At 44.8% G+C, this 27881-nt stretch overlaps 1 protein-coding gene across 1 annotated transcript; it reads left to right on the top strand.

Moving 5' to 3' along the window:
• KCNJ8 (potassium inwardly rectifying channel subfamily J member 8) lies at positions 1-27651 on the top strand. The gene is made up of 3 exons (XM_073621424.1): positions 1-1201; positions 21695-22139; positions 26597-27651. Exons 2-3 carry the CDS (start codon positions 21787-21789, stop codon positions 27489-27491), a joined length of 1248 nt encoding a protein of 415 aa, XP_073477525.1. The 5' UTR covers positions 1-1201; positions 21695-21786; the 3' UTR covers positions 27492-27651.
• Positions 27652-27881: the final 230 nt, after the last annotated feature.

The raw sequence follows: 27881 nt of genomic DNA, 5'->3' as shown, positions 1-27881 counted from the left end.
TGCCCCCAGATAAAGGCTGAACCTCCCTCTCACGTCACCAGCAGCTGCTGCAGCAACTCAGGAAAAACTTCCCAAACTTCCAGACTGTGAACAGGAGAGGAGAGGAGCAGAGTATGAAGCTGAGAGCAGAGATTGCTGGGTGAAAGCTGCCAAGAGGGACTGTCCAGGACTTACTGCTTAACTGCAAGGACTGAACATCTAATGCATACTGACCGCAGGAACTGAGCACCTACCCAACACTGACTGTAGGAACTAAGCATCTACTGCATACCAACTGCAGGAACTAAGCATCTACTGCATACTGACTGCAGGAACTGAACATCTACTGCATACTGACTGCAGGAACTGAACACCTACTGCATACTGATTTTAGGAACTAGGCACCTACCCAACACTGACTGCCAGAACTGAGCACCTACCACATACGAACTGCAGGAACTGAGCATCTACTGCATACTCAGTGCTGTAACTAGGCACCTACCCAACTCTGACTACCAGTACTGAGCTCCTACTGCATACTGACTGCAGGAACTGAGCATCTTCTACATACTGACGGGAGGAACTGATCACCTACTATATACTGACTGCACAAACTGAGCATCTACCAAACACTGAATGCCAGAACTGAGACACCTACTGCAAATACTGAGCACCTACCCAACACTAACTGCAGTAACTGAGCAACTACTGCACTAACCGCAGGAGCTGATCACCTACTGCATATTAACTGCAGGAACTGAGCGCCTACTGCACTGACTGCAAGATCTAAACATCTAAAACATACTGACCGCGGGTATCCAAAACAGACTCCTGTCCACAAGAACTGAGAACAGTCTATATCCTCCAGACAGCAGAAAAATAATACCCTGTACCAGGAAGGGTCTCTGAAACAAGAAAGAAATCACCTTTTTCCAGGAACAGAGGCCACCTGCCTACTTGGGGCCCCAAAAATCAGCAAGGGGCAGATATACCAAATATTAAGGACAAGCTGTTGTGATCACAATCTAATTGCATGAAGCGGCCCCTGTCCAGTGACCACCCAGATCTACCACTGCTGGGATCCTCTATACACCATCCCGGGATCAGCACTCAGGCTGCTACGACTGACCAACTTTTACTCAGAGACAGCATTGGTGTCAGACTGTCGCCTTACCATCACCATTCATACTGGACCCCAGCGCCTGTAACATGTTGCATTACAGTAAGTCACTAATCTGTGTCACCCCTTGTCACTCCTGTTCAAAAGTAATAATGACATTCCAAGGTGGGCTGGGGACAGAGGACACCCTACAGGAGATTCACCACCTTAAATCACACCTTGTGAAGCTGTTTTATCCCTCTGCAGAATAATATATTCAGGTTCAGTGTTGGATCTGGATGGATGAGGGTTAGACATAACTGCCAGCTTTCATTCTGGCTCGTCATCGTCATTCTCCAGACTCAGATATACAAGTCAGCTGTTGCTGGGATTTGCAGTGTCACAAAAGATGAGGTGGTGTCAAGCCCCGGTGCCCAACCTGTGGCCCTTTAGTGCCTTGAGGGCTGCTCAAAAAGCACCAATCTATGTTTCTTTAATGCCATATTATAGCAGTGCTTTCTAGTAGTTTCACATAATATGTCTCCAGTCTGTCACTGTCTCCTGAACCATATCCCCAGTCTTCAACAACTCCTATAGCATATCCAGAATATCTGCAGTCTCGGACCATCTCTTGCATCATCTCTGCAGTCTCGGACCATCTCTTGCATCATCTCTGCAGTCTCTGACCATCTCCTGTATCATGTCTGCAGTCTCTGACCATCACCTGTATCATGTCTGCAGTCTCTAACCATCTCTTGTATCATGTCTGCAGTCTCTTACCATCACCTGTTACATGTCTGCAGTCACTTATCATCTCCTGTATCATGTCTGTAATCTCTTACCATCTCATGTATCATGTCTGCAGTCTCTTACCATCACCTGTTACATGTCTGCAGTCACTTATCATCTCATGTATCATGTCTGCAGTCTCTTACCATCTTCTGTATCATGTCTGCAGTCTCTTACCATCTCCTGTATCATGTCTACAGTCTCTGACCATCTCCTGTATCATGTCTGCAGTCTTTGACCATCTCCTGTATCATGTCTGCCATCTCTGACCTTCTCCCGTGTCATGTCTGCAGTCTTTGACCATATCCTGTATTATGTCTGCAGTCTATGACCATCTCCTGTATCCTGTCTGCAGTCTCTGATCATCTCCTGTATCATGTCTGCCATCTCTGACCATCTCCTGTATCATGTCTGCCATCTCTGACCTTCTCCCGTGTCATGTCTGCAGTCTTTGACCATATCCTGTATTATGTCTGCAGTCTATGACCATCTCCTGTATCCTGTCTGCAGTCTATTACCATCTCTTGTATCATGTCAGTGGTCTCTGACTTTCTCGTGTATCATGTCTGCAATCTCTGACCATCTCTTGTATTTTATCCACGCTTGATGACCATCTCTTGTATCATGTCTGCAGTCTCTGAACATCTCCTGTATCACGCCAACAATCTCATACCATCTCCTCTATCACGCCCCTGGTCTTTTTACGGTATCTTATTGAGTAATAATGACTAATCATTGAATTTTAAATGTGGTACTTCGGTGATGTTGGGGGCTTCACCTATAGCAGAACTTCACCCAAAAGGGTAAGTTCAGCTTGAATAAATCCTCTCCCCCTCCAATGCCACATTTGGCACTTTTTGGGGGGGGGAGCAGGTACCTGGTTTTTACCCACTTATGGTCAGATCCCGGCGGCAATCTGACCGTAAGTTCACCCCCCTCCTTCCCACACATCACAGGTCCCAGAAGACTACGCGACCATTCGCAAAGCGTAGCACTACTCATGCATGCTGCAAGGCTTCACTGCCAATTTCCCTTACCTAAGATGCTAGCGCCTGTACCCAAAGCCGATTGAAGAATTGGCTCAGGTGAGGACATCGCTGGATCTCTGGACAGGTAAGTGTCCTTATATTAAAAGTCAGCAGCTACAGTATTTGTAGCTGCTGACTTCTCATTTTTTTGGAGGAGACCGGAGCTCCACCTTAAGCCCACCCCCCATATCAAGAAAGTTGACCACCGCTTCTTTATCTAAAGCTGAAACTTTTTAGTTTTTTACCTATAAAGTGAGAAGTGGGGTTGTAAAGGCAGAATGTTTTTTAATCTTAATATATTCTATGCATTAAGACAGCCTTCTGTGTGCAGCAGCCTCCTCAGCCACCCTAATACTCACCTGAGGTCCATCTAGATCCAGCAATGTTGCAGGAGTGTCTCGGCTGCCCGGGACTTCCCTCCTCATTGGCTGAGACATTGGCTCCAGCTGCTGTCAATCAAAGTCAGTCAACCAATGAGGAGAGAGTGGGGGTGGGCCGGTCCGCAGCTTCATGTTTGAATGGACACAGGGAGCAGTGGCTCGGGTCGGGTACCCCCATGGCAGGCTGCTTGCTATGGGGGCACTCGACAGGAGTGTCGCAGAGGGACCCGAGAAGAGGATTAGAGATGCTCTGTGCAAAACCACTACACAGGGCAGGTAAGTATAACATGTTTTTTATATTTTACTAAAAATAAAACACAAGACTTTAGTAAACCTCTATCAAGATTTACTTATTTAGTGCTGTGAGTCTCATCACTTCCTGTCCTAATACACAACAGGAAGCGAGAGGAGATCTTTGCAAAATAAGGGGTAACCCCTCATAGACACTTATCAACAGAACAGGTGTGCCTACTGGAATATTTCCCCTCTATTCCTGTTCTGGGGACACCTGTAGTATTTTGGATTTCCTTTTACTTTCAGTTCCAGGGACACCAGAAAAATAGGGGTGAATGTCCCCAACGGGGACACAGTCATCATTGAAAACATGACATGGGCTGTAACTCTTCCTTACTCCATCCAAAACGAATATGAAAGTTTGGCTTTAGATATACTTTTGAGCTGAAGTTTCATTTGTTTATAGTCTGACATTTTTAAATAAACATTTCTCTTTTTATTGCAAACACAGTCATTACATCCAGTGATGTCATCACTGGGCCTCTGTACTTCTCCGTGCAATTCAAGCAAATAGTGGCTGGTGGGAGTTGCCGGCAGGCAGCTGTATATACAGTGGATATAAAAAGTCTACACACCCCTGTTAAAATGTCAGGTTTCCGTAATGTAAAAAAATGAGGCAAAGATAAATCATTTCAGATTTTTTTAGGTGAAGGGAAGTAAAAATAAAAAAATAAGATAATATTGTTGCATAAGTGTGCACACCCTTACACTAATACTTTGATGAAACACCTTTTGATTTTATTACAGCACTCAGTCTTTTTGAGTATGAGTCTATCGGCGTGGCACATCTTGACTTGGCAATATTTGCCGACTCTTCTTTGCAAAAACACTCCAAATCTGTCAGATTTCGAGGGCATCTCCTGTGCACAGCCCTCTTCAGATCACCCCACAGATTTTCAATCAGATTCAGGTCTGGGCTCTGGCTGGGCCATTCCAAAACATAAATCTTCTTCTGGTGAAGCCATTCCTTTGTGGATTTGGATGTATGTTTTGGTTCGTTCTAATGCTGAAAGGTGAAGTTCCTTTTCATGTTCAGCTTTCTAGCAGAAGCCTGAAGGTTTTGTGTCAATATTGACTGGTATTTGGAACTGTTCATAATTCCCTCTACCCTGACTAAGGCCCCTGTTCTAGCTGAAGAAAAACAGCCCCAAAGCATGATGCTTCCACCACTTCCACAACCACGTGGGTATGGTGTTCTTTTTAGGGTTGTCCCGATACCGATACTAGTATCGGTATCGGCACCGATACCGAGCATTTGCCCAAGTTCTTGTACTCGGGCAAATGCTCCCGATAGGGTGAAATGTGCAGCGCTTATGTGATCATATAAACCATGACAAATAATATTAGTACAGAAAACTTGAATAATAAATGATGTGCTCAAAAATACTCCAAGCAGTCCTCTATTATGACATGTGATGTCTATAAACAGAGTAACTGGACGTGTGATGTCCAAAAAAGAAAAAAGTCAGTGACAAGCTTCAGTCATGTGTGATGATAATCCTCAACCACATGTGGATATAATATAGTGACAGTCTTTAACTTCAAATAAGTATGATGTAATAACAGTTAATAGTGGGTCCACCACCAAAGACACCAGAAGCTGCTTACCAGAGGGATTGAACTCAAATAGGTGTACACCTAGTGAGTCAATCAAGCTTTGTGGTATAATATACCAAGGGGATCAGATGCTCTATCCAGATATGACCTCCAGATGGACCTCCGAACAAGTGTAAGGTATGGATGGACTCAGTAGATATAGGCAGTCAGCCCCATAATTAAAAGAAAGAGGAAGGCATATAGTGTAACTCCGTATGGAAATTTTAATACATAAAAAGCAAAGAAAATACACTCACGTGTTAAGCAGTAAAATCAAGCGCTTGTATAAAAGAAGACAGTGGTCTCAGCATATCCTTCCGACGCGTTTCGACTTAGAAGTCATCATCTGGGGTGCTGGACCACTGTACTGGCTGAGTATTTATAGGTACTGGTTACCCCCATAACAAGTGGCAGCTCCATCTAATTGAAAGTGCAAATTATGGAGATTACTTCCTGGTTCCTCCAAAATGGCGCCCGGGCTTGCACTCCAAGCCTCGTTTTCATGTGTAGAGGAGGATTACTTCTTGGTTCTGCCAAAATGGCGCCCGGACAAGAGTTCCAAGCCTCATTTTAACATGTGAAAGAGGATGTGACATCATGTGGAACAGTGACTGGTTTAAACAGCTAAAAACATGGCACCGCTATTTTCGGGGACATATAGGGGCAGATGTGGCTTAAAACGGCACAATGTCCGCTGTATATAACCTACAACATGGCGCAGTTTGTCATAAGGACATGTATATTAATACAATAAGTTACAAGGTATCACCCTCAAAAACAATATAATACATCCACACATTGCTCTAGCCTGAACATGGGCAGTGGCGTAGCAGCCAGCACTCCCACCCAGCAGCAAAAGGGCCGCCGGTTCAAATCCCGAGATTCCATGTGGGGGGTAGAAAAAAATAAATAAAATAATGTAATGTTATTCCTTTGTGGATTTGGATGTATGTTTTGGTTCGTTCTAATGCTGAAAGGTGAAGTTCCTTTTCATGTTCAGCTTTCTAGCAGAAGCCTGAAGGTTTTGTGTCAATATTGACTGGTATTTGGAACTGTTCATAATTCCCTCTACCCTGACTAAGGCCCCTGTTCTAGCTGAAGAAAAACAGCCCCAAAGCATGATGCTTCCACCACTTCCACAACCACGTGGGTATGGTGTTCTTTTTAGGGTTGTCCCGATACCGATACTAGTATCGGTATCGGCACCGATACCGAGCATTTGCCCAAGTTCTTGTACTCGGGCAAATGCTCCCGATGCTTCCGCCGATACCTGGAAGTCAGCTGTGATCGGCGCGTGGGGGAGTTACAAGATTCTCCCCCAGCGGCTTTCAGCAGCTTTAGTGACATACAGCGGTGATCGCTCACCGCTGACTGTCACTGCATCCTCCTCCATGCCCCCTCCTTTCCTCTGTCCCCCTCCGCTGTCCCCCTCCATTCCTCTCTCCTTCCCTGTGTCTCTCCGCTGTCCCCCTCCGTTCCTCTCTCCTTCCCTGTGTCTCTCCGCTGTCCCCCTCCGTTCCTCTCTCCTTTCCTGTGTCTCTCCGCTGTCCCCTCCGTTCCTCTCTCCTTTCCTGTGTCTCTCCGCTGTCCCCCTCCGTTCCTCTCTCCTTTCCTGTGTCTCTCCGCTGTCCCCTCCGTTCCTCTCTCCTTTCCTGTGTCTCTCCGCTGTCCCCCTCCGTTCCTCTCTCCTTTCCTGTGTCTCTCCGCTGTCCCCTCCGTTCCTCTCTCCTTTCCTGTGTCTCTCCGCTGTCCCCCTCCGTTCCTCTCTCCTTTCCTGTGTCTCTCCGCTGTCCCCTCCGTTCCTCTCTCCTTTCCTGTGTCTCTCCGCTGTCCCCTCCGTTCCCCTCTCCTTCTCTGTCCCCTCCGTTCTGCTGTCTCTCTCCGCTGTGTGAATGGACAGAGTCAGCTGACTCTGTCCATTCACATAACTGATACATTGTAATCTCCTGTGATTACGATGTGTCAGTTTATTTATGGAGAGGAGCCGCTGTCTTCTCTCCATTCATTCTCAGTGCAGCTGAGGCTGCAGAGAAAGGGACTGGGGAATCTCTATCCTCGGTCTCTTTCTCTGTCTCAAGGGGGAGATATCAGAGGTCTGTTAAGACCCCTGATATCTCACCAAAGCCCCCCAACAGGGCTGATTAAAAAAAAAAAACAAAACAAAAAAAAAACATATAAAGAATAAAAAAAATATTATTGTAAAAAATAAAAATTGTAAAAAAAAAAAACACACACACACACATACACCGTTCCCCCCCCCCCCCCCCCCCCAAAAAAAAGAAAACACTGTTAAAAAAAAAAAAAAAACACTGTCACGTGACATTAAAAAAAAGTATCGGTAATCGGTATCGGCGAGTACTTGAAAGAAAGTATCGGTACTTGTACTCGGTCCTAAAAAAGTGGTATCGGGACAACCCTAGTTCTTTTGGTGAAGTGCAGTGTTGTATTTGCACCAAACCTAACTTTTGGAATCATGGCCAAAAAAAATCAACCTTGGTTTCATCAGACCATAACACATTTTCCCACATGCTTTTGGGAGACTTCAGATGTGTTTTTGAAAAATTTAGCTGAGCTTGGATGTTTTTCTTCGTAAAAAAAAAGGCTTCCGTCTTGTCACTCTACCCCATAGCCCATACATATGAAGAATACAGGAGATTATTGTCACATGTACCACACAGCCAGTACTTGTCAGATATTCCTGCAGCTCCTTCAGGGCCCTTTGACACTGGGGCGGGGGCGGCGTCATCGGTAAAGCGCCGTTATTGTAAGCGGCGCTTTACTGTCGGTATTCAGCCGCTAGCGGGGCGGTTTTACCCCCCCACTAGCAGCTGAGAAAGGGTTAAAAACCACCGCAAAGCGCTTTGCTGGCGGTGTAGCCGTGCTGTCCTATTGATTTCAATGGGCAGGAGCGGTGAAGGAGCGGTATATACTCCGCTCCTTCACCGCTCCGAAGATGCTGCTAGCAGGACTTTTTTTCCCGTCCTGCTAGCACATCGATCCAGTGTGAAAGCCCTCAGGGCTTTCACACTGGAGACAAAGCAGCGGCACTTTTGGGTCGGTTTGCAGGCAAATTATTATTAGCGAAATAGCACCTGCAAACCGCCCCAGTGTGAAAGGGCCCTTAATGTTGCTGTAGGCCTCTTGGCAGCCTCCCTGACCAGTTTTCTTCTTGTCTTTTCATCAACTTCATCAGTTCTTGGTAATGTCACTGTTGTGCCATAATTTCTCCACTTGATGATGACTGTCTTCACTGTGTTCCATGGTATATCTAATGCCTTGGGAATTCTTTTGTATCTGTCTCCTGACTGATACCTTTTAACAATGAGATCCCTCTGATGCTTTGGAAGCTCTCTGCGGACCATGGCTTTTGCTCTAGGATGCAACTAAGAAAAAGTCAGGAAAGACCTACTAGAACAGCTGAACTTTATTTGGGGTTAATCAGAGGCACGCTAAGTGATGACAGGTGTGTACTGACTCTTATTTAAGATAAGTTTGAATGTGATTGTTTAATTCTGAACACAGCTACATCCCCAGTTATAAGAGGGTGTGCACACTTATGCAACCACAACATTTTATTTTTTTATTTTTACTTCCCCATCTTAAAAGATTTCAGTTTGTTTTGCAACTGAGTTGTACAGTTTATAGGTCACATTAAAGGTGGAAAAAGTTCTGAAATTATTTATCTTTGTCTCATTTTTTTACATCACGGAAACCTGACATTTTAACAGGGGTGTGTAGACTTTTTATATCCACTGTAGCTTCCTAAACACATCATATCACCCTGCCTCTATACTCCTCCACTCAGGAGACCTCAGACCTGATGCAAGCAGTGGCCTGGCTCTTGGGGGGAGTTATGCAAATACAGTGGCGGCCCGTACGCCCCCCAATCCATGTGCCCGGCCCCTAATCTACATGCAGGGCCCCAGACGCATTTCAATGTTTTTTTTTTTTTTTTAAGCACATGATTAGAGCCTGAGGCTCTAATTGGCTTCAAAAAGGGGTGGGCTCGGGGCGCAGAGCACTGCGCCCCGAGCCCACCCAGTTGTGTGACAATAGCAAATTAATATTGGCTATTGTCTTCCTGATTCTCCTCCTGGCCAATCAGGAAGCAGGTCCTGAGACCCAATTGGCCAGGGAGTCTTAGGACTCCTGGCCAATCGGGTTTCAGGACCCACTTACTGTACGGCTAGGAGGAGAAGCAATGGCCCTAGGTAATACTCACAGGTGATGCTGAACCCTCATAATTGAAAGAGCCAAAATCCAATTAGTGAAAGGGGCGGGTACAGCCCACCTGCTCAGGGCTCCAATATTCTACAGAGACCTGGCAGCAGCACTTTGCTCAAATCATTCCTTGGAGATCTGGGAACCTGTTTTTTTGCTCTCTGGAGTCTTGCTCCTTACAGCTCATATTAAGAAAAAAGAAGAGGAATTTCTGCCTTTAGCATTGCTGCAGTATTTGCTGGAGAGCATCAGCAACTCCCTGACTTGTATAGTTTGGTTGCAGTCCATCCCTAATTTCCAGGGTGGCATAAAAAAAATGGGTGGAGCTCCTCTAACCCTGGAAGAGTCACCTTGTCCTTCTCTTGATTTTGGATCTCGGATGGAGCGCGATGTCCACCATATAAAGGACTCTTTGGTGTTTATCACATTATAAAGTGAATGTGTACTGATAGGAGTATGAGAACCACTACTGCTGACCTCCTTCTGAAAATGCTTAATACCTGACTGTCACGGTGATCCAGTGGCTTCAATACTTTCCTTTCCCTGACACCAAACGCATATGTACAACAGCAGTAGGGACTGTGCTAGCTTTATCGGCTGCATGCATATTCCTGGCAAGTGACTGAGAAAGGAATTCTGGGAGAGCCAGGAAACTGCTATTTTTAGGGGAATATCTGCATTATTAGCCTTCATATATAAATCAGTACAGGTCTCATTTAAACTAAACGATGACACACAGGGTGAACCAGGCTTATTGGTAGGAAGAAGTGGATTGACTTTTGTCAAATTGATTTTTTCACAAAGGGGGTTATTTATGAAAAACTGGAGAGTGCAATATCAGATGCAGTCCTGCAAAGAAACCAATCAGCTTCCAGGATTTATTGTCATTGCTTCATTGAACAAGCTGAAGTTAGAAGCTGATTGGCTGCCTTCCATGCACAGCTGCACCAGATTCTGAGTGATCCAGTTTTAGTAAATCTCCCCCAAAATGACTGACTCTTCTGTTCCCGAAATCTCACAAACGGGGGGAAATCTCAGTTTTACTTATTCACCTGCTTAAAATGGACCTTTACTCTGTAGAAACTTAAAGCAGTATTAAACACAAAACTAAACATTTATTATACTGCAGCTTACCAATTGCTAAATATTATGGCTGCATTTGTTTTCTTTTTTAGGCTTTCTTTCTTCTATTTTTATCCGGTGAGCCAGCCAGTAAGTCTCCTGTTTTTCAAAAGAACGCGCTTTACTTCCAGATGTATCAGTTACAGAGATGAGACAAGCCATTAACCACTGACAGGGGTGCTTACAATGGTCAGCTTTTATTTATTGATATAAAACTTTTATCCCAAAAGGAAAACAAACTGCTGTAACTGCTTATAAAGTGTGGGCTGGAGTTTGGCTTCAGTTTGTTAGTGAATTTAAATCTGCTAGTACATCTAACACTCCCCTCCTCCCGGACAGAAAACGCTTTTATCTGCTGTGCCCCCTGTGCTTCTTCATTCAGAGTAGGGGCGCTCTAATACAGGAGATGTGTTACTGGCCAGATCACCAGGCGAAAACAAAGGGGGACAAAAAGCCTGAAAAAAAGAAAACAAATGCAGCCACTACATCTAATGATTAGTAAGCTGCAATATATTACATTTTTGGTTTGGGGTTTACCACTGCTTTAAGGTGGCCATGGATGGATCGAAATTCAGACGATTCAGCAAGGACCGGATAGATTTCTATCAGTGTGTGACCCATTCAGCAGAAGATGATGGTTAGAACGACGTCTGTCAAAAGGACAAGTTGGAAGACATTTGTTGATCAGTGGCTGCAGCCATCCAGCTACAGCCGCTGATCAGTGTATCAGTGAAGTGAATGTTTGTGGAATGCCAGATTCTCTGCTTTATAAAGATATGTTTTTTCCCCTTTTTGTGTATTTGAATGTTAGAGCTCGTTCGCATGGTTCTTAATGGCCAATCATTGATTTGTACAGGCACAGCTAGACAGAAGCACCTGGCTGTACCTGCCGCAGAAATACGCTGATCTGATATGAATGGCCATGTGAATGAGCCTTTATTGAAGAAATAGTCAGCTAACAATGAATTTAAACATGTTTGGGACAAACATACAGTGTATCTGGAAAGTATCCACAGCGCTTCACTTTTACCACATTTTGTTATGTTTCAGCCTTATTCCAAAATGAATTAAATTAATTATTTTCCTCAAAATTCTACACACAATACCCCATAATGACAACATGTAAGGAGTTTGTTTGAAATCTTTGCAAATTTATTAAAAATAAAAAAACAAAAAAATATATTCACAGCCTTTGCTCAATACTTTTTTGAAGCACCTTTTGGCACCAATTACAGCCTCAAGTCTTTTTGAGTATGATGCTACAAGCTTGGCACACCTATTTTGGGCAGTTTCTCCCATTCTTCTTTGCAGGACCTCTCAAGCTCCATCAGGTTGGATGGGGAGCGTCGGTGCACAGTCATTTTCTGAACTCTCCAGAGATGTTCAAGTCTGGGTGTTTCGTCACATTTGGCTACCCATCACATTTTGCTACTCGCTGGAGTGCGCATGTGCAACGCCACCATATGCGTTCCAACACTGTTGTAAGACCACTTTGCCACAGGGCCCCTCGCCACACTTCGGGCACAGCCTCGCTTTGCTCGGCATAATTATAATCTAACTCTGTGTTCACTTGGATGGTGAGGCTTGAACCTGGATTCAGGGGTGTGGCCACAAAATTCTGTGCAAGCGCAGATTGCCACAGTGTTGGAACGCATATGGCGGCGTTGCGCATGCGCAGTCAGGGGGTAGCCAAATGTGATGGGTCGCCATATGTGATGAAACACTGGGCCACTTAAGAACATGCACAGAGTTTCCCGTAGACACTCCTTTGTTATCTTGGCTGTATGCTTAGGGTCGTTGTCCTGTTGGAAGATGAACCGACGCCTCCCAGTCTGAGGTCCAGAGCGCTCTGGAGTAGGTTTTCATCAAGGATGTCTCTGTACATTGCTGCATTCATATTTCCCACAACCCTGACTAGTCTCCCAGTTCCTGCCACTGAATAACATCCCCACAGCATGATGCTGCCACCACCATGCTTCACTTTAGGGATGGTATTGGCCAGGTGATGAGCGGTGCCTGGTTGCCTCCAGACATGACGCTTGCCATTCAGGCCAAAGAGTTCAATCTTTGTTTCATCAAACCAGAGAATTTTGTTTCTCATGGTCTGAGAGTCCTTCAGGTGCCTTTTGTCAAACTACAGGCAGGCTGTCATGTGCCTTTTACTGAGGAGTGGCTTCCATCTGGCCACTCTACCATACAGGCCTGATTGGTGGAGTGCTACAGAGATGGTTGTTCTTCTGGAAGGTTCTCCTCTCTCAACAGAGAAATGCTGGAGCTCTGTCAGAGTGACCATCAGGTTCTTGGTCACCTCCCTGGGCGGCCCGCTCTAGGAAGAGTCCTGGTAACGTCTTCCTTTTATGAATGATGGAGGCCACTGTGCTAATTAGGAGCTTCAATGCTGCAGAAATTTTTCTGTACCCTTCCCCAGATCTGTGCCTCTATAAAATCCTGTCTCTGAGGTCTACAGACAATTCCTTGGACTTCATGGCTTGGTTTGTGTTCTGACATGAACTGTTAAATGTGGGACCTTATATAGACAGGTGTGTGCCTTTCCAAATGATGTCCAATCAACTGAATTAACCACAGGTGGACTCTAATCAAGTTATAGAAACATCTTAAGGATGATCAGTGGAAACAGGATGCACCTGAGCTTAATTTTGAGTGTCATGGCATAGGCTGTGAATACTTATGTACATGTGATTTTTAATAAATTTGCAAAGATTTCAAACATATTTGTTGTTGTCATTTTGGGGTATTGTTTGTAGAATTTTGAGGAAAATAATGAAATTATTTTGGAATAAGGCTATAACATAACAAAATGTGGAAGAAGTGAACAGCTGTGAATACTTTCCAGATGCACTGTAGATCCATATACAGACATAAAGGTAAAAAAAAAAAAACAACAACAAATAAACAAAAAATATTTTCCAAAAAAGGGGCAGACTAAGGCACCCTTTCAGATGGGGCAGACTCTGCCCAGCTCAGCAGAGTCATCCCCATCTGAAAGGGTGCCTTAAGCCTCGTACACACGATTGGATTTTCCGCAGACAAAGCGCCAGACTTTTGTCCAACGGGTGTGTGCCGTGAACTTGTCTTTCATAAAAACGGTACACAATTGTCGACCAACAAACACGAACGTAGTGACATAGTACACGGAATTTCAGCTCTTGAGCGCCACCCTTTTGGCACCTTCTGCTAATGTCGGGTTTAGTGAGCTTTGATTCCGAGCATGCGTGTTTGTACTTTGGACTTTTGTGTGACGGATTTGTGTACAGACGAGACGAAAATCTGACAACAGACCGTTGTCCGCCGAAAACTTACTAGCCTGCCATCCAACATTTATTGGCGGAAAGATGGCCAACAATTGTCTGAAGGAGCGTACTAACGGTCGGATTTTAGGCAAACAGTCTGCCATCACGCAATTCCCGGCCGAAAATCCGATCGTGTGTACGAGGCTTTAGTCTACCCCTTTTTTAAAAATATTTTTTGTCTGCTGATCCCCGCTGAGCAGGCGAATGGCTGGCCCATGTTCACTCCACTTATGCAGAGCAAAAACGGACACAGCCCACTCACCTCTATGGACAGTCGATTTAAGCGGACCACCTGTCTGTTTACACCCGACTGTCATCTGATTTGATCCACCCGACAGATTTTTAGCAGACAGGATGGGATCAGATGTCGTTGTGTGTCAACAGACACGTTTGTTGACACCCACTGCTCCATAGAGGGCAATTGATGGTCCGATCGGGTCCACCAGAAAAACTGCCAGGCGGAAGCGAACGGTCTGCCTGTGTGAAAGGATCCTTAGGTAGCCCACAAGTGGAATGAAAGAAAATTGCTCCATTACTTCCTCCCGCAGCACTATTGTTTTCTGCCGGCAAGGAGCGCAGGGACCCTTCCCCACCGGTAGAACACAATGATTAGTGTTGCCAGCTATAGCCTGTGGCACTAATCATTTGGGTAAAAACCCAACAGGCTGGTTATACACAAGTCGATCAATAGATGGACTTGTGTCCAAGCAGGGTGCTCATACATGGATTGAAAATTCTGATCCATGTATGGCCACCTTTAATGAACAATTTATTTATTTTTCTGTTGCTGTCACTTTGCTATCACTTAGCTCTTATTTTTGATCTGTTGTTCAAAACTTCCCATACACTATACAATCTGGTTGTATAATCGCCTTTAGAGTTACCAAAACGATGTAATATGAGGACAAACCGAAACAAGCCATTCAATTTACAGTATATCAAGTCAGACAGAATCTTGTACTACATAGTAAATCTGTGCTATCAGATTATATAACGTATGGCCAGCCTAAAATTTTTATGTCTTTTTTTTTTTTTTTTTTTTTTATGGAACTTTTTATTTTTCTTTAAAAAAAAAGAAAACATATGCATGTTTTTGGCACAGAACAGGTTCAGGATAAGTGAAAGGAGTTTCTGTAACGCTTAATCACTCTGGGACCATTTACTTTTTTTATGGTGTCTAAACACAAGTGCATTAATGTGCATTATGTCATATGTTAATGTGCGTCACATTAAAGCAGCACTTTCAAAAATAACAAATAAAAAACGGCTTGCCATCGCACCATAACGTGTTTAAAAATAGTACATGACCTGTTCTTCTAATGCAATGCAGGTGCATTGCCTTAGTGCATTGGGGTGCCATATAAAATGAATGAATGAATGCATGTTATGTGGTTACTGCAATGTTATTTGTGTACTGTTGTTTTAAATTTAGGTTTTTTTTTGTCTTTTTGAAAAAAAAAACATAAAGGGCCCGTGCATTATGTCGCATGTTTACATACATTGCGTTAAAGAGGAACTTTGGGAATTTGTACAAAAATTAAAGGTCAGCAGCTACAAACACTGTGCGCACCTGTCCACAGATCCAGTGCTGTCATCACCTGGGCTGGTTCTTCTCTGGCCTTCCAGTCCCCTTTGTTACCATCTTGCTTGTAGGAAGCTGGCTGTGACGTTATGTGGTTTCACAATGGGCACCTACTGTACATGAATGGGTCGAGCTGAGCTTTCTGAATTGATCCACAGCCTCCTGGGTTATGTAACGTGTCCCAGGAGGTTGTGGCCTGGGGGGGGGGGGGGGGGGATTCTGCTCTGCTCGCCTAGGTGAGCCGAGTGGAAGTGGGTACCTGCCAGAAATAGGTACCCACTCCCGGAAAAGAAAAAATCCATAGGTGGTAGAAGAGGTGGGGAGTAGAAGGAAAAGCACAACTTTCCTTTTTAGGTGATGTGCCGCTTTAAGAAAACCAAGTGAAATGAATGGGCTACCAATGTCCCCTAACATTGCGAAACAGATATGACCCTTTTTTTTGTAACGCTGAGGTAACAGGCACAATATTGTGTGAATGTGCCCATGGGTCCAGGATAAGTGAAACTAACAAGCTTCTTTAAATTTAAACATTTAAAGCCCATTGTACCTTTATAAACCACCTTTATTTGCCCTCCGTTTAACACCAATGTATTTCTTCAAAATGGCAAAATTTTGCTGAAATCTCCTGAGTTTTACCAAAATTTCGGGGAACTAAAAACTCTTTCTCTGATGTATTATGAAGGCATGGAAATGAATTATGAAGGCAAATTACAAACTGATTCTAACAATGAGGTCTAATTTAAAGTTGTTCTAAACCTCAGACATGAAATATGAACAAAGCATATCCCTCTATAGTGTGTAATTGTCTCAATTAAGAAGCACTATGGGGTAGATTTACTAAAACTGGAGAGTGCAAAATCTTGTGCAGCTACGCACGGTAGCCAATCAGCTTCTAACTTCAGCTTATTCAGTTATAGGAGAAGTCCAAATATCAGTAGTCCAGGAGAAGGCCAACCTGAGATTGTTTGGCTGGGCTTCTCCTATGGGTCACAGGAGTGCAATTCGTTTTGCACTCCTGTGACCCGTTTTCAGCAGAGAGCGGTCTGAAGTCACAGAAAACAGTCCGGGCACTGTATTATCCTGACAATAAAGCCTGGATCATCCAGGTGCCTGGACTGATACCCGTCTCAGAGAGCCGCTGAGAGGATGAGACGGCCACTCCCTGCCCTCCACAGCTCAGTGCTCCAGTGAGCGCAGGGGAGGGGCAGAGCGGAGAGCTGCTGATTGACAGTCAGCAGCTCTCCTCTCGGGGAGCTGTGAGAACAAAGCCATCGGCGGTGTTTGGTGGCTCGATTCTCAGTGCAGAGGCGGCGGGGGACAGATGCAGCATCGGTCCGATGCTGCATCCACCTAGGTAAGTATGAAACTGCAAAAAACGAACAAAAAAACAATACTTCTCTTTTAGCCCGGGTTCACACCTATGCGAATTAGAGGTGCGTTTCCGCACCTCTAATTCGCATAGCAGGAGAATGTGACTGGCTCCCTATGAAGCCGGTTCACTTATCTCCGGGGCGGCTGCGGTGCGCACTGCACAAAAACGCTGTGCGTCTTTGGCTGCGTTTCAGGGCCGAATTCAGGCATAGAATCGGCCCTGATTCGTCCCTGAAACGGTGAACAGGGACGCACAGCGCTCCTGTGCGGTGCGCAGCGTATTATGGTGTGAACCCGGGCTTAAGCTTTGGCAAAAAACCTGGACACTGATTTCTATGCCGAGCTGCACCAGATTTTGCACTCTTCAGTATTAGTAGATCAATCCCTAAGTGTCATTTCTGTTTGCTGCCTCCTATCTCTGCTATCAGCATGCATCAAGTTTCCTTACACCAGGAGAAAAGAGGTGACAAGCAGGGACTTACAGCACACAGCCTATGATTGACAGTCTCAAATCTGTTCCTGTATGCTGTGTGGAGGGGGTGTGTCTCTCCCCTCCAATCAGCTCACAGAGTTCTCCTCACTGATCTCTGTAGAGTGTTACTTTAGCTCTCCACCCCCTTTTTTCTGAATGTTCAGACAAGCTTTATAAATTCTGGACTTTTAAAAGATGTAGAGGAGAGAAGGCTGCAAATAAACAAGTACAACCTATGTGAAAGCATTTATATCATCTCTGTGTATCATACACGGAAACCCTTACATATACTCAGTGATGTGACTGGCCTAAGGTGAAACACAGAGATGAATCAAATCCTCCTCCTTGTACTTGTCTATCTGCAGTCTTCTCTTTTCTACAGCTATTCAAAGTGCTGAATTTATACAGCCTGTCTGCGCTGTGAGAAAAAAGGGGGTGGAGAGATGAAGTTACACTCTACAGAGCTCAGTTAGGAGAGCTCTGGGAGCTGATTGGAGGGAAGGGACACCCCCCCTCCATACAGCTCATGAGAACAGAGCTGAGGCTGTCACTCTGCTGGAGGCCTCTCCCCTGTCACCATTTTTCTCTTGGTGTCAGGAACACTTGTCAGAAGTGATTCATGCTGATAGCAGAGGAACAGAGCAGAAATTACACTTAGTGCTCCGAATTGAGACAAGTACACACCAAAGACCAGGGGTAGGCAACCTTTGAGAGGTGGCGATCTACCTGGACAACATGGAAGAGATCAAAGATCACCAGGGTGCTGCGCCCTTTTTTTTTTACAGAAATTAACTAACAAGCCCCCAATAAAGACGGCATGAAGAAAACTTAGAAAAATCTTATAAAACTAATGTCACTGTAGAAATATGAACTTATCCTACAAAATTTAGCTTCAGTGAGAAACTCTGCATTCTGTTTCATTCACAATGTTTTCAATGTCTGGGGGGTAGTTGGTTACCCCCACAAGGTTGATGCTGGAGTTTATCGTGAAAGCAGAACATCGGGTACCATAGGCTGATTTTTTTCAGTTAATTTCAGGCCTGGCTATTTGCTCTGATTTCTGGCCAGTGTACGTAGTAGGTAGGGCAGTATACAGAGATCAGTAGTTTGTAGGGCAGTGTACAGAGGTCAGCAAGATCTAGGGCAGTATACAGAGGTCAGCAGGATGTAGGGCAGTATACAGAGGTCAGTAGTTTGTAGGGCAGTATACAGAGGTCAGTAGTTTGTAGGGCAGTATACAGAGGTAAGTAGTTTGTAGGGCAGTGTACAGAGGTCAGCAGGGCAGTATACAGAGGTCAGCAGGATGTAGCACAGTATATAGAGGTCAGTAGGATGTAGGGCAGTGTACAGAGGTCAGTAGTAGGTAGAGCAGTGTACAGAGCTCAATAGGATGAACAGAAGTGTACAGAGGTCAGCAGTATGAAGAGCAGTGTATAAGGATCAGTAGAGTAGACAGGGATGAGCAGGTCTGAGGTTAGCAGGGCTGAGGACAGGGGATTAGAAGAGTATGGTAATGGGGGGTCAGGAGAGCCTGGTACAAGGAGGTCAAGAGGGTACAGTACTGGGGGGGGTCAGGAAGGCCAATTCAGGGAGATCAGGAGGGTACAGTGCAGGGGGTCAGTAGGGCATGGTACAAGGGGTCAGAAGGACATGGTACTGGGGGTCAGAAGGACAGGTTACTGGGGGTCAGAAGGACAGGGTAGTGGGGGATCAGGAGGGCAGAGTACAGGGCGGTCTGGAGGATATGGTACTGAGAGGTTGGGAGGGCATGGGGCAGGGAGGTCCGGAGGGCATAGTACGGGGGGGGGGGTCAGAAAGGCACAGAAGTTCTTTTACTTATGCAGAGTAGTGCAGGGAAGCTGCATGGCAGAGCTGCAAGTTGTGGCACTGATCCCCATTGGCCCTCCTTTCACATGATATCACCCGCGTTAGATGGATCAGAGGGGAGGGCCACTGTGAAAGCGCATACTACACTCAGTGGAAAAGCTCGGACTTGCTGGGCTTGTTTGAACAAGCTCCTGAACCCACCCAAACTACTTCACAGGCTTCCCCCACCCCGCAGCCCCCGCCCCTTGCATACGTGCAGCTACGTGGTGGGGACTGTCTCTGCAGTCTAGGATTGGCTGAGTGAGTGCCTGCATCTCTCTGCAGTTGTAGGGGAAAAAATAGGGTCAGCAGCATGGGGACATATTCGTGATCTACCTGTCACCTGCCTATATCACCTGATATGCTTTTTTCTTATTTCATGCCTGAGGTTTACAACCACTTTAAGCCACCTAATAATTTACTATATCCCCTGAGGACATCAGTGACAGAGAATGGAACAAGGGGAGCGGGAACATCCCAATGTGGACAGAAACAGAGCCAGGTACTATAAGGGGACATCTCACCCTGGGGTCCCCAAGCGGTATAAGAAGCCAACATATAACTAAGCCTACCAGAATCCACTGAAATTTGAAATATAATTTTTAGGTGGATTGGCCTTCTAAAGATGAAGTATAGCCATGGATATTTTTACTTAGTTACATTGGTCTAGATTGGACGTTATAGTAGGTACTGCTGGTACAGTGATCGCCACTAGATTCCGGGTCCCGTGCCAGGCATCTACCCTGATGCTTAGTGAACACAGGAGATGGCCAGCACAGCAAGGGCGCCATTCAGAGAACACCTTGTATTCAGTAAATTCAAAGCGTACTCTGATTGGACAAGTTGGATAGGTGGCATGTTGGCGTTGTGGCATCACGATCTCCACCTTATCCAAACATCATAAAACGACTGTGAGTTCTTCTCATAGAAACAGTTCTGTACTGTAGATATCTGGGCTCTGATATTCTGACATCTCTCTGTAAAGAAAACTGATATAGAGAAGAGGATTTACGGGAGGGTGCCCCAAAGATAACACAAAAGTCTCAGCTGAGAGTTGGATTAACCATTGTTATGGGAAAAGTTCTCTTTCTGCACAGAATTTGTTTCCTAGTAAGATATATAGAAACACTCTGTAATATAATTTTTTTATCAAACTGATTGAAGAATAAAAATTTGAAAATGGTAGGTTCTCATTAATGGGAGATCCCAATAATGAATCGATTAAAAAAGTGCTGAGGCTGGTGCTGTGGATGTCATCCCATCTCTTAGTACATCGCACAAATATGCAGCTTGGGAGTTGGGAACTCACTGGGTGAACTCTCAGTAGGGATGAGATAATCTGAGAGTTTTTGGTGTTTTGGTTTTCTGTGTTTTTGGTGAAAATCTGGACATTTTAGTAATATTTGCCATTGTGGTGTAAAGCATTGAAGTCAAATCCAAAAAGCAATTGGGTTGTTTTTTTTTTTTTGTGGTCATTTAAGGGTGGAATGGACATTGAAACTCCAAAGGCTTACAAAAGCACCTTTTTTGTTAATTTTCACACTCTGTATAAAGGTTTTTTATTTTTATTATAACAACCTTTGCAAAAAGAATATTGAATGCACCTAGAAACAGTGGCAACTGTCAATGACAAGGCTTTTAGTTAAACTAAGCCATGTGATCATCATGACAATAATCAACAAAACATTAGACTTAGGATAAGGGATAGGGTTAGGGCTAGGATAACATTAGGCTAACGTTAGGCTCGGTTCACACTGATGCGATGCAGGAAATCCTACTAATCCAGAGTGGGTTCCAGCATCGCACCTGACTCGCAGTCATTTCACAACTGCCCTCTGCGAACTGCTGTGGGTGTTAAAACAAAGTTAATGACACCCCCAGATCGGTTCGCAGATCACAGTACGAACTGTGAATTCGGACAGGAATCAAATCGCATGCGATTCGATTCTGGTGCGGACAAAATAAAAGGTCCTGCATGAGTTTGGTCTGAATGCGATGCAAATTCAGCCATACAGTTTGTATGGCTGAATTTGCATCGCACAGACATTGCATGTGATTTGCACTGCAATGCGGTGTGAATCACATGCAATGTTCGGCATCGCACAAGTGTGAACCAAGCCTTAGGGTTAGGATTAGGGTTAGGATTAGGGTTACATTTAGGATTATAGGGTCATGGTAAGCATTGGGATTAGAGTTAGAGCTGAGTTGGAATTAGGGTTATAGTTCAAATTAGAATTAGGGTTGAAATTAGGATTAGGGTAAGAATAAGGGTTAGCATTAGGATTAGAGGGTCACAATTAGGATTAGGGTTAGAGTTAGGTTTAGAATTAGGATTAGTGTTAAGGTTAGTGTTCAGGTTATGAAGTTATGTAACGATAATGGTTTATGGTTACCATTAGGGTTAGTGTTAGGGTGAGGGTTTATGGTTGGCTTTGTTTAAAGACAAAGCCATTGATGATGTTGTCATTAGTGACAGTTTAGCAAAATCTGTTAATTCTTACTAAGGAGCCCTAAAAGGGTTCAATTCAAATTACATAATGATCTGTGGCTGACAATATTTTCTCTTTTCCTCTATGAACTCCAGGCTGTGATCACAGTCGATAGCAGAACCGGTGACATCATACCACTACCTCCCCTCTCATCTCTGAATCATCACCAGAGCCCCGGTGCAGCACCATGCTAGCCCGAAAAAGCATCATCCCCGAGGAATATGTCCTGGCCAGGATTGCTGCTGAGAACCTGCGGAAACCACGACTTCACGATCGGCAGCGCAAGGCTCGCTTTGTTGCCAAGAACGGGGCCTGTAATGTGGCACACAAGAATATCCGAGAACAGGGTCGCTTCCTACAGGATGTCTTCACCACTCTAGTGGACCTGAAGTGGCGCCACACATTGGTCATCTTCACCATGTCCTTCCTCTGCAGCTGGCTGCTGTTTGCCATGATGTGGTGGCTTGTGTCCTTTGGACACGGCGACATGGACATCCCGGAGAACCATAAGGACTGGGAGCCCTGTGTGGCCAATGTCAGGTGAGGTGTATGGTGGAGGAGGCCGCTGACTTCTAGCTTTCCGCTGGACTTGGGCTGATGATTACTCTTCTTTGTTATATTTAAGTTGAGTTTTTAATAGCACCGATAACACCAACAATTGCAATTTATGGCTGTAGAACCTTAAAATAACTCCATACAGATTCAGCTTGTTTTTATCCCTTTCCTGGCTGAGTTGTCTTGTGACAACCTTACCATAAATGTTCCATTAAAGCATCCCTCTACTCAGATATGATTTTTCTATGTTTGGTGGATGCTGGAAAGATTTCAGTTTCTTCTATGTCGTGAGGACTCTATCGGTGAGATAACCGGGCTGAGTTCCTGGGTCTGCACAACTGCTTTCCCCATTATGAGAGGACCATCCAAAAGTCCCAGGTGGTAGAAAACACTCAAGAACTATGGCAGGAAGATTTCACTAGTAGAGCTCTCAAGATATATAAAGACAGGGAGTGGTAAAACACACTAGTTTGTTTGAAATCTTTGCAAATTTATTAAAAATAAAAAATGAAAAAAATCACATCTACTGTACACAGGTATTCACAGCCTTTGCCATGACACTCAAAATTGAGTGCAGGTGCATTCTGTTTCCACTGATCATCTTTGAGATGTTTCTACAACTTGATTGGAGTCCATCTGTGGTAAATACAGTTGATTGGACATGATTTGGAAAGGCACACACCTGTCTATATAGGGTTCCAGGAAGCCCAAGGAATTGTCTGTAGACCTTGGGGACAGGATTGTATCGAGACACCGAAGAGTACAGAAATATTTCTGCAGAGTTGAAAGTCCCAATGAGCACAGTGGCCTCCATCATCCAAAAATGGAAGAAGTTTGGAACCATCAAGACTCTTCCTAGAGCAGCTGGCCAAACTGAGCGAGAGGAGGGCCTTAGTCAGGGAGGTGACCAAGAACCTGGACCAACTCCAGCATTTCTTCGTGGAGAGAGGAGAACCTTCCAGAGGAACAGCCATCTCTGCAGCACTCCGCCAATCAGGCCTGTATGGTAGAGTGGTCAGACAGAAGCCACTCATCAGTAAAAGGCACATGACAACCCGCCTGGAGTTTGCCAAAAGGCACCTGAAGGACTCTCAGACCATGAGAAACAAAATTCTCTGGTTTGATGAAACAAAGATTGAACTCTTTGGCCTGAAATGCAAGTGTCATGTCTGGAGGTAACTAGCCACTGCTCATCACCTGGCCAATACCATCCCTACAGTGAAGTATGGTGGTAGCAGCATCATGCTGTGGGGCTGTTTTTCAGCAGCAGGAACTGGGAGACTAGTCAGGGAAAGATGAATACAGCAATATCCAAAGACATCCTTGATGAAAACCTGTTCCAGAGCACTCTGGACCTCAGACTGGGACGAAGGTTCATCTTCCAACAGAACAATGACCCTAAGCACACAGCCAAGATAACAAATGAGTGGCTATGGGTCAACTCTGTGAATATTCTTGAGAGCTCAGACTTGAACCCGATCGAATATCTCTGGAGAGATCTAAAAATGGCGGTGAACAGACACTCCTCATCCAACCTGATGGAGCTTGAGCGGTCCTGCAAAGAAGAATGGGAGAAACTACCCAAAAATACTTGTGCCAAGCTTGTAGCATCATAATCAAAAACACTTGAGGCTGTAATTGGTGCCAAAGGTGCTTTAACAAAGTATTGAGCAAAGGCTGTGAATACTTATGTACATGAGATTTTTTTGCTTTTTATTTTTAATAAATTTGCGAAGATTTCAAATAAACTTCTTTCACGTTGTCATTATGGGGTATTTTTGTAGAGGTTTGAAGAAAATAATACATTTTATCCATTTTGGAATAAGGCTGTAACATGACAAAATGTGAAAAAAGTGAAGTGCTGTGAATACTTTCTGGATGCACTGTATTCCCTAGAAAAGTATGCTTTTTCCCCTCAGCCAACTGCCTGATGCAGGTCCTCATATTCTATATGTCTCAGGCTGTTTGGATGATTTGTTCAAATATTTAAACATTGTATGCTACCATCTGTCAGAAAAAAACATATTTTTAGCAATAGTATTGCTTCCTAACTATCTGTCTAATATATACAGTAATAACAAATATACAGAGGGTTAGTGTTGCATACTTGCCAACTGTCCCAAATTTCCTGGGACATTCCCGGGATTTAGACCCTTTTTTCCAATTTTAGCGTTTCCTGAGAAATCTGTTTTTCCTGATTTTTTGCCGCCGCCGCTAGAGGTCCATTTTACAGAAGACCAGAAGAAGTAACGGCAAGTACAAACAAGAAACGGAGCCGGTGTTTCATCAGATTTGGCGACCCGTCAGAATGTGCAATGGAAGTGACTTTCCTTCGCCGCCATCTTGCTACACCCCACACTTCTCCATAGTAAAATTTAAAATGCAAAGCTCCGGTTGGTGTAACAAGGTGTCCACTTTCCCCCCTTCTCAATGTATCCTTACTATGGAGGAGTGCGGGGTGTAGCAAGATGGCGGCAACGGAACGTCACTTCCATTACACATTGTGACGGGTCGCCTAATCTGACGAAACACCGGCTGGGTGGCTACAATAGATTTTGATCTGCGGTGCCGCCCACCCCCCGCCCCGCTGCTGGTCCGTGACCTGTTGTGGAAAGGGGTGGGAGCTCAATTTCTATTGTAGCCACCCGGCCAGCTTCGCCTCTATTTTGTTGCCCATCGGCCTCTGTTACTTCTGCATCTCTGTAATGGCGGTGGAGACACCGCTGCTGGGATACCTGGGGGGGATACCTGATGTAAGAAGGGCTCCAATGGGGGGATACCTGATGTAAGGAGGGACTCTGCTGGGGACACCTGATGCAAAGAGGTACTCCGCTGGGGACACCTGATGCAAGGAGGTACTCCGCTGGGGACACCTAATGTAAGGAGGGACTCCACTGGGGGCACCTGATGTAAGGAGAGACTCCGCTGGGGGGCACCTGATGTAAGGAGGGACTCCGCTGGGGACACCTGATGTAAGAAGGGACTCTGCTGGGGACAACTGATGTAAGGAGGGACTCTGCTAGGGACACCTGATGTAAGGAGAGACTCCGCTGGGGACACCTGATGTAAGGAGAGAAACTGCTGGGGACATTTGATGTAAAGAGGGACTCTACTGGGGACATCTGATGTAATGAGGGAATCTACTGGGGACACCTGATGTAAGGAGAGACTCTGCTGGGGACACCTGATGTAAGGAGGGACTCTACTGGGGACATCTGATGTAAGGAGGGACTCTGCTGGGAACACCTGATATAAGGGGTACACCGCTGATGCATGGAGGGACTCTGCTGGGATCTAGTGGCAAGCGACGTGGCAAGTGACACACTGAGGGCTCCCACTGATTCTACATTATGGTGAGTTGAATGATTTCATTTTATATTACAATATAATAATAGAAATAATGCGCTTCAATCACCCTGACACCATAAGACCCCTTTCACACTGAAGCGCTTTTCAGGTGCTTTCACGCTAAAAAGGCACCTGAAAAGCTCATGAAAACCTATTTTTATTAAAATCAATGAATGCTTTCACAATGGGGCAGTGCGCTGGCAGGGTGGTAAAAAAAACGCCCTTCTCCATTGAAATGAACAGAAAGCGATTCAAAAGCGCCTGAAAAGCTCTTCAAAGCACCTGAAAAGCTCTTCCAAAGTGCTCAGTGTTTTTACTGGCAGTTTACAAGCACCTCAGTGTGAAAGGGGCCTAACAACCATGGTGCTGGGGTGATTGAAGCGCTAACACCAGGTGTTTGGAGTACAGTATCTTTATCTACTGATTGTTAAACTTTCTGGAATTCTATGCATTAAGATAAAAAACCTTCTGTGTGTAGCAGCCCCCCCAATGCTTATCTGAGCCCCATCTCTACCCAGCGATGTGCATGAGTGCCTAATTGACAGCAGCGGGAGCTAATGGCACCACTTTTGTGCAAAACCATTGCACTGAGCAGGTAAGTATAATATGTTTGTTATTTTTAAAGAAAAAAAAAAACAAGACTTTAATATCATGTTTATTTTTATTCTTCTCTGTTCCTTCATATCCCTGTGGCATCTGCACTTTCCCATTTCTATTCCTGGTGTCATTATAACAGGACGTGAGGGATTCTGCCTAACGAGAACACAGACAGAAAATAAAAACTTTGACTTTTACTTACCTAGCATCAAATACTAAATTTTTTTTTTTAGCTGTAGCTGACCTTTTAAAGTTTGTTGGAAAGTAGGACTCCTTCTCATGAGCGTGGCATCAACGAAACACCAAGGCATCAATTTTGTGTAAAGTATACCCTTTAGCAGCAATCATTTTTGTTTCCAGAATGATCTCTTTGACGCTTTCCTGGAATAAACAACCAATAATAGTATTTATAATGCTTACCTTGTCATGCGGCCTGGGGGTTATAGAAGATCAGCTGTCACACGTAGCGGTAATAACTTAATTCTTTCATATTTCAGGTCATTCACAGCGGCATTCCTCTTCTCCATAGAGGTCCAAGTGACGATCGGATTCGGCGGGAGGATGATGACTGAGCAGTGCCCGTTGGCAATCACTGTTCTCATCATGCAGAACATTGTGGGTCTAATCGTGAATGCCGTCATGCTTGGCTGCATCTTCATGAAGACAGCACAATCCCACAGACGGGCAGAGACTCTGATCTTCAGTCGCCACGCGGTCATAGCTGTCAGGAACGGCCGCCTATGCCTAATGCTTCGGGTTGGGGATTTGAGGAAAAGCATGATCATTAGTGCCTCCGTGAGGATTCAGGTCGTACGGAAAACAGTCACGCCAGAGGGGGAGGTGATCCCCATCCACCAAATCGACATCCCAGTAGACAATGCAATTGACAGTAACAACATCTTTCTAGTGTCCCCGCTGATTATCTGCCACATCATAGACAGGAGAAGTCCCCTCTATGACATCTCAGCATCTGATCTTCCTAGCCAAGATCTGGAGGTAATCGTCATACTGGAGGGTGTTGTAGAGACAACTGGGATCACTACTCAGGCCCGGACCTCCTACATCCCAGAGGAAATCCTGTGGGGTCACCGCTTCGTGTCCATTGTCTCAGAGGAAGAAGGTGTGTATTCAGTGGACTACTCCAAGTTTGGCAACACAGCAAAAGTGGCCACTCCTAGGTGCAGTGCCCGAGAACTGGACGAGAAGCCTTCCATCCTCATTCAAACACTTCAGAAAAGCGAGCTGTCCCATCAAAACTCACTTCGGAAACGCAATTCCATGAGGAGGAACAATTCCATGCGGAGAAACAATTCTATGAGGAGGAACAACTCTGGACTGATCATGCCAAAGGTCCAGTTTATGACACCGGAACAGAACACACTGGATACATGACAGAAACATTGCAGCAACTTAGTCTTCTTTCCAATTGTAGAGGTTTACGAACAATATTTATTGCCTTGTATACAACACGTTCCTGTTCTTCTAGAATTTGAAAAGTTTTTTACCTTCTTGAGCACTTTTAATAAAATTATTAATCCCGAATTCTACCACATTAAGTGCCTCTGAACAGTAACGTGAAAAGTTAATCAAAGATTGGCTAATGTCTTTCAACTTAAAAAAAAGGTACTATTCATGCTATTTATATCTCTCAGTTCATCAGCACAGAACTCAGTTTATTAACTTACATGGTTAGGCAGAAGGGCTGTGAGGGTCCAAGCACTTATTTGTAATCAGCCAATGTTGAGATCAAGTGGGTGTTGGGTAGGTGCTGCCACAGACACT

This window comes from Aquarana catesbeiana, linkage group LG03 (genome assembly GCF_042186555.1).
Source record: "Aquarana catesbeiana isolate 2022-GZ linkage group LG03, ASM4218655v1, whole genome shotgun sequence".
Taxonomy (NCBI): domain Eukaryota; kingdom Metazoa; phylum Chordata; class Amphibia; order Anura; family Ranidae; genus Aquarana; species Aquarana catesbeiana.
Note: the sequence above shows the minus strand (reverse complement) of the source record. Positions and strands in the feature narration are given on the sequence as shown.

Coding starts and splice junctions, on each gene's coding strand:
- KCNJ8 (XM_073621424.1), top strand. CDS start 21,787: ATGCTAGCCCGAAAAAGCATCATCCCCGAGGAATATGTCCTGGCCAGG. Junction 22,140..26,596: donor CCCTGTGTGGCCAATGTCAG/GTGAGGTGTATG, acceptor TTCATATTTCAG/GTCATTCACAGCGGCATTCC.